Source organism: Camelus ferus, chromosome 8, assembly GCF_009834535.1.
Source record: "Camelus ferus isolate YT-003-E chromosome 8, BCGSAC_Cfer_1.0, whole genome shotgun sequence".
Classification (NCBI taxonomy): Eukaryota; Metazoa; Chordata; class Mammalia; order Artiodactyla; family Camelidae; genus Camelus; species Camelus ferus.
In genome coordinates this window covers 49,033,062-49,040,444 of record NC_045703.1, presented here as the reverse complement: position 1 = coordinate 49,040,444, position 7,383 = coordinate 49,033,062, and the positions used below count along the sequence as shown (strand labels likewise).

Genomic DNA, 7,383 nt, shown 5'->3' with positions numbered 1-7,383 from the left:
TTTGGAGTATAGGCCATGCTTTCCTATAATTTAATTAGAAAACTCTAGAACTTTTCTTAAATGCTGTGTCTAATGTCACAATTACAACCATCCACCCTCTCTTCCTTTCTTAACGATTAAAATCAATTCCTTTATTTCTCTTTAGGAATTATAGAGTACAGAAGCCACCATAATGTATTTGCCAAAACGCCTATGAGTATTTAAGTAGCTGCCAAGAGTAGTGGGAATTGATGCTGAAATGGATCCGTACAAACTTACTGAAATATCTCTTATCTTGCACTGGTTTTACAGCCCTTCCTTTGTCCTCTTGTCTCCAGCATACTTTTCCTAGTCACATCCCCACAACTTACAACCCATAGACCAAACCATTTGTCTTGTCTGTGTAAAATCCTTTTTATTATTCACTCCTCTATGAGTTAGATACTATCACTATCTCCACTTTCCAGAAGACAGGCTACAATATAGACATTACCTAAAAGTGTAAAATAAAGAAAGCACTTAAGCCATACAAAATTAGCAGCTATTTTTACATAAAATTTTGTCTTCGAGTTACAGTGAACAGCAATGAGAACAAACATTTGGTAGTCAGACACAAACGTGGATAAATTACATTCCAAGCCACTTACAAATATGAATTGAATTTGTATTATTATTTCTTTCCATTATGGATAATAGAAAGCCAAGTAAACTTTTAATTTATTTCTAGAATTTGATGTAAATTGTCACTTCAAAAAACATAAACTATAACTGAAGTGTAGTTTGTTCAGTATAATAAGGAGGTTGGTTTTTTACATAGCACCATTCACTTTGTGATCAAAGAAATGACATTTAGTAATAGGTTATAGATTTATTCATTAAGAACATTTATCAACATTTGAGGTCATTGCTGTGTCTAAGAAGCAAAGTGATATTCAATACTCTTAGCAAGTTACACATGATTATGTGTTCAGTGAATGCTCAGTGAATCCTTCTTTATGTTGCTGCTGCTGATCATTTACATGGCTAAGGGCAGATAGCTGTTTACTAGAGGTATCAATGCAGGATGGAGCAGATACATAAACCATGAATTAGAGGCACAAATGCATGGTGACCTATTGTAGCCAGCTTCTCAACTGAACCATATAAATCCGTTTAAAAAGAGTCCTTTTCCCCTTCTAAAGCTCGGGCTAATTCTTATACCAAACGCATTCAAGGTTATTAATGCCTGTTAGTGCCTAGCGTAGGTCCCAAAGACGAAGAGTTGTATAAAACAAGGTTCCTCCTCTTACTCAGCACACAGTGAGCTTTTTCACTAGATTATGAGAAATCAAATTTGGAAAATAATCTGGAACGGAGGTAGAGGTCGAGGATCTCTACTCGTAATATTTGCCCCAAACCAGCAAACTATAAATAGCGTGATTCCGCTACTTCGAAAGCCCCGTCAGTCAACCTGTCCATGGGCAGGGCCAAGCCGAAACGCACCCACCCATGAGCATGATTGCGCATGCGTCCTCAGGGAGGCGGATGACCCTGAGATGCTGTTATATGACCCTGAGAGGTTACCGTACTCAGATAAGACGTCGCTCATGCGCAGGAGCTCAGCGCTGAGGCCTGCCGGAAGCCAAGATGGCGTATATGTGTTCTCCAGGCCGCAGTTGGCGCTTTATCAGTATCTGAGCGGGTATTTTGTAAGGGGCTGTGGCGAACGCCCTTTCCGCCGTAATGGCCCGGCATCGGAATGTCCGAGGCTATAACTACGATGAAGGTAGGTGGCAGGGTCATTCCGGGACGTCATTTTCACCGTTCCAGCTGGGATCGCAGCGGTTTGGCGCCCGCTTCGATATGTTAGTTTCTCGTCAGTCGTGCCAGGCTGGAGTTTAGAGGAGGCTCATCTGGAGAAAATAACAGGACGTTTGGGTACTAGCTAATGGCGTTAAGTCGTGATTTTTACCCTCTAGGATTGATTTTATTTAGGGCAGGGGAGGTGCTGCAGGACGTCATATGGGAAGGACATTTGACGAGGTTGGGATCCGGTGATACTTATGCACAGTAAGCATATCACCTCTCCCATTGTTTTCTCCCAGGTCGGCTACACACTTTCCTAATTCGAGCTCCGCTCCTCTCCTCGACCCTCCTTTTAAAAATGCCCGTGAAGCGTTCTTATTTGTAAAACACGGATTGACTTAAAGCTTACATTCAGCTGTTTTGATGTAACTTTAGATTTACACGGTAAATCTTGTGTGTTTGTTCATACATACTTAGTGCAAAACCTGGCTTGAGTTGGCTGCTTTATTTTCTATACTTTTAAAGTTAAATTGGAAACTTAGGCGATGGTAGAAAAGATACATATTAAAAAGACCCCAAAAGTAAGTTGATTATATGATCTTGAGGTGAATACTCAGTTCTTGGTTGATCATGCTCAACATAAATGTATTTTTGGGGAAAAAAAAGCAGTATTGGAAAAAAGTGGGTTTCGAAAAGGACTTACTGAATTTAAAGATGATATAAAAGAAAAAAATGTGAATGTTGTCTAGGAGTTTACATTTAGAACAAGCACAACATCTCTATGCAGTGGTTAGTTATAGGCATCAATCACCAAGCATCATACAAACTAAAACTATAAAATGTGAACGAGTGTAGAAGTATAAAGACCTGTCACTATCACTTTGTAAAGTATAGAGCATGAAGCTTGTTTATTATATTGGTGGTTGTTATTGGCACTCCCAGCAGATTATTCTACAACATCAGTATGCTGTAATCATAGTGGAGGGCAGCTAACACCTTTTGCTACATTTGCTGACTGTGATCCAGTCAGCCTGGCACATGTTAGGTTCCTGGTGTTGCCTTCAGAATGGAGAACTTTTTAAATATTGCAGTGGATGTTGGTGTTGCATGTGGATCACTATTACCAGAGTAATAACTTTAGCCTGGGAGATATTTTTGCGAATATGATGTAAAAGACATGAGTGGGCCAAATTACTGCTTATTCACTTCTTCAATACAAATTTATCATTTCATCGATCAACATTAATTGAGTGCTTAGAGAACTGTTTGAGCTTTGGGGACCAACAGCGAGGGGTTTGAGGGAGTCTAAAGATAGACATACACAGTAACAGAAGATGATGAAATGCTACCAAAAGTGCTCACAGAGTGCTATGAGAGCTACTTAAGTGAGGACACTGTTCAGAATGAGTTTAAGCAGGATTTCTATGTAAAGGAAGGCATCCTGAAGGAGAGGTGCTTGGCTGGATGGAGTAAGTACTAAATATCTTCTCACCTTGGCAACCCCAGTCAGGGTGTCAAGTTTCTTTGGAATAGCTGATGACATCATAACCAGGCTGTTTCTATAGCATAAGTTCATCCCCTATTCTTGCTTATATGGGTTCTACTTATTTTAAGTGTCCAGTTTATTTCTCTTCTTCCTAGTTAAACTTTCCTTTTTCTCAGATAATAATTTAAAAATTCCCAAAAGTAGTATAACTACATTTCAGAGATTTAGTGCTCCACAACCTATTTGTTCCTTCTCTTAACTCTCATTTTGTTCTTCTCTGTAATTTGGGTAGTATTTTACTTGACTACTTTACCTGCTAATTAATAAAAGTGCCAGGAGTGCAAAGCCCATACTTTATTTTTTTATTTTTTCCAGTAGCCAGCACAATGCTTTCTGTGCAGTAAATACCCCAAATATTGTGGGGGAAAAGAACCGCTTTACAAAAATCCCAGGAAAGAATTCTCTTTATCTTTTGATATTGTGGCACTTTTAGGGTCAATTTTAGTATTGAAAAACTGACCGAGTATGAAAATTCCTGTTGCTTTTAATGTCTAAATACATTTTTTTTTTGTGAATGGTGTCTCTTTTGTTTGCTAATACATTTTTATTAACTCGGGATTGAGCATTAATTTATTGAATGTTACACATTTTTATCCAATGGTAGCATGTATCTGATTTTTCTTTGCCGTAAATATTTGATTTCAGCCTTTGAACATGCTGTTTCTTCTACTGCTACATGAATACCCTCAGAAATCAGTGAACTATCCTTTGGAATTGGTTTAAATATTATATTCCTGGGTATCTTTCCCTAGCCACCTCACTCTTAATTCTGTTTTTGTTGTTCGTATGTGTGTTCCCTAGTCATTCTGTATTTCTCCTGTCTCAAGCACTTGTCGTATGCTTTTGTTATTGCCCATTTTCTTGTCTGTATTCCCTGTTAGATTTTAGGTTTGTAGAGATCTAGGAATATGCCTGTCACTCAGTCTTGTACCCCAAATGTCTTTTATAGTCCCTGGCATAGTCTTAGTATTTGTTGAATGAATAAAATGCATTTATGTAAACATACTTATATTCCTTGTGGATTTTTAGTTATAGTTTGTTTGATTCACTAACTTACAATAAAATAGATATTAATTTATGCCAAACATGTGTCAGGTAGTTGGCTAGACAGTCTTGCCCTGAAGGAGCTTATTGTCTCATGGAGTCAACCAGCTATGGTGATTTGAAGACATTCAATTGGAGGAGTGTGCTGGAGAGTCAAAGTGGTAGTGAGGCTTGCTGCTGTACCCCGAGGGGTCAGGGAAGACTTCTGCAAATAGATAACATTTTGAACTGAAACCTTAACCAGGAGAAGGAAACAGCCTTAGGAAGATCTAGACACAGAGGATATTCTAGTCAGTAGGAAAAAAGGCCAATTAGCTAGAGTGAGGGAAGTTTAGGATAATCTGGTTTTTGTACATTACCTAGCTCTACATGAAGAAAAACTGCTTTCATGGTCTAATTGTATACCCTCCACTAGTCAGTTGTGTAGAAAATAAATGCTTTAGTTATAGAAGGCACTTGGTGAAAAAAAAAGGGTGGATGGCTTATTTCAGATTTTTGTCAATCCTGGAAAGACAAGTACTTGGTCTATGGGATTATTCTTTGATCACATGAAGTGAAAACTTGGAAAAGCTTCATAAAACTCAATTAGCTTAAAAACCTAAGAACATGTATATCTTTATAGAAAGTCAGTGCATATCAATTTTGGGTAGAATTTTTAGAATTTTTTTGAAAAGTGGACATTACAAGTTCCTTTCATTTAGATGAACAGTTTATTTTGGAGAGAATTCAGAAGCTTCCTCATTAATAACTGAGAATATGAAAAGAACTTGTAAATGAATTTATCTCTTGTATTTTTATTTTAGATTTTGAAGATGATGATTTCTATGGCCAGTCTGTAGAGGATGATTATTGTATTTCGCCATCAACAGGTAAATGTTAAAAAATAATTTGATTTTCATTATTTGGGGGTTTAAAGATGTTAAGTGTTACTGTCATTCTAGGAGTGTTCCAGAAGGCTATAATATTATGTACTATTTAGAAAGATTCTTATATGTTAACTTTTAAAGGTATGTAAAATAATTTCCTTACTTATGAATAGAATGTACAGTTTTAATTCCATCATTTAGCTTTAAACAATTTGAAGAAAAGTCTAAAAGCTATGGTTTTCCAATATTCTTTGCAGCATGCAGTTAATCTAAGTTGAGTGAAATGGTAATTTAGTCAGTAATGAAAATCTAAAACTTCTGAAGACAGACAGCAGTTAATTTTTTGTCTCCCTGAATTTCTTGGATATTGGAAACATTGAAGTATTATGCATAGACTTCCCTTCATACAGTACTTTAGTTTATCTACTGTTAAACAGTTTGGTAAATAAACGAAATACATGTAGTTCAGACTTCTGATGGAGCTGCAGAGTAATTTAGAGCTCAAATTCCTGTAGGATTCCATATTAGAGCTGCATCTTCTGTCTCATCTACTGAATGATATCTTCTTTGCCATCATATCAAGAAAACATTCCTGTATTCTTTACAGCAAAGACAGAGTCTTTGACCCAGCTGTTCCTCTCATTTCCCTAACAATATATTTGTCTTCAAATTTTAGCCTATTCTATAAACAGTTAGTTAAAATGCTCTGCTAAGTTTTACTATGCCTTAAAAACAGGTGCAGTTAGATATAGTTGTCTACAAAATAAATAGAATTCATGAAACTCATTTCCACAAGTTTAAAGGTTCAATATAGTAATTTAAATTTCCGTCAAAGTCTGCTTTGTCTGTAATACCTTATGGTCCGCTGAGCTGTGCTGTATACTTACACCTGCTTTAAGCCTCCTCTTAATCTCTGCAGACCAAATATGTCCCTTCTGACTTTTTAGAATTTCTTTTTCTTTCTAAAGGCATAGGTAGGTGCTCTAGGAGTTGTCTTAGCACCTCTACTCCTCCTGTCATCTTTTTTCCTGTTATTTATTACTCTGAAATGCATCTGGTTCTTTATGTGGACTTCCCTCATTTAGCCTAACTAATCAGGGCCTTCCCTCTCTTCCTTTAATGTTACATTGTTATCATTTACCATCCCAGGTTCCTAGGGGAACAGGTAGACAAGGTTGAATGCAACCTTTTGGAACCTTGTGGAGGAGCTCCTTGGAGCTGGGACTTAGACCTGTGACGAGAGGGTTCTGCTTTGTTGCTATGCCGTTGAAGTTCAGAGGAGGGACTGTGGAGCTGGGGCTCAGACCTCTGGAAAGGAGGACGCTGCATGGCTGGTTCTGGTATCTCTGAAGAGATACTGAAGCTGGGATTCAGCCTTTTGAAGAGGGAATTCTAGCTAACCGGATGGTCATGGTTGAAGCTGGTTCTGGAAGTTTTGGAAAAACTGCAAACTGATATTCATTGCTATTACTGGTACAGACGATTTATACAAGATGAAGTGTTGCTGAGGTGATGGTAACCAGTCAGGAAGCAAAAGGTAAAGGAACATGTGTGTTCCTCTTCCGGCCTTCCAGTCTCCCTTTAGCATCTTCCTGGTGGCTGATCCTAAAAGGGAGCCAGCTGTCAAAGAAGAAATATGCTTTGCAGAGACTTCAACCCCAGCATTGCAAAGCAGAGAAAGGAAGGCTGGGTTAGAAGCTGAGGGGTGGCTCACTCAGCATTCCTTTAAAGCTCGTTACTCAGAGATTCAAAAAGACCATATTTTGTAGGGATTGGGGTTTTTCCCAAGGAACCTTCCAAGCACTTGTCATTTGTAGCATGTTAAAAAAAAAAATTATGGGTTAACCTTTTTGGGCTCCTGTAATTCATCATCATCAGTTGACTAGGGGACAAAGTGATGTCTGGTAGCACTAACTTCATCACTTGTATTGTAAATGCAGTAGAGAGCATGGCCTGTTTATGAAACTGAAAAGATGATGTGGGTGTAATAATTAGGTTTGAATTTAAAAAATGTCTTATACATAGCAGAGACTGGATTGAAGGTAGTACATAAGTGGATGTATATAGATTAGTTAGGAGACTATTTTAATGATCTAGAGGAGATGAGGATATTTCAGGACTTTTCAAAATGTGGTCCATGTATCATTTGCATCACTTTAGAAT

At 37.7% G+C, this 7,383-nt stretch overlaps 1 protein-coding gene across 3 annotated transcripts in view; it reads left to right on the top strand.

Moving 5' to 3' along the window:
• Window positions 1–1,556: 1,556 nt before the first annotated feature.
• The window catches only part of HBS1L (HBS1 like translational GTPase), a 75,651-nt gene continuing 69,824 nt past the window's right edge, over window positions 1,557–7,383 (top strand). Inside the window, exons 1-2 of one of the 3 annotated variants that reach the window (XM_006188467.2) lie at window positions 1,557–1,744; window positions 5,158–5,223. In XM_006188467.2, coding sequence (XP_006188529.1) covers window positions 1,702–1,744; window positions 5,158–5,223 — 109 coding nt within the window. In that variant the 5' untranslated portion in view covers window positions 1,557–1,701. The remainder of the gene's footprint in view (window positions 1,745–5,157; window positions 5,224–7,383) is intronic. The other 2 variants (XM_014562425.2, XM_006188465.3) reach the window with 2 other exon arrangements.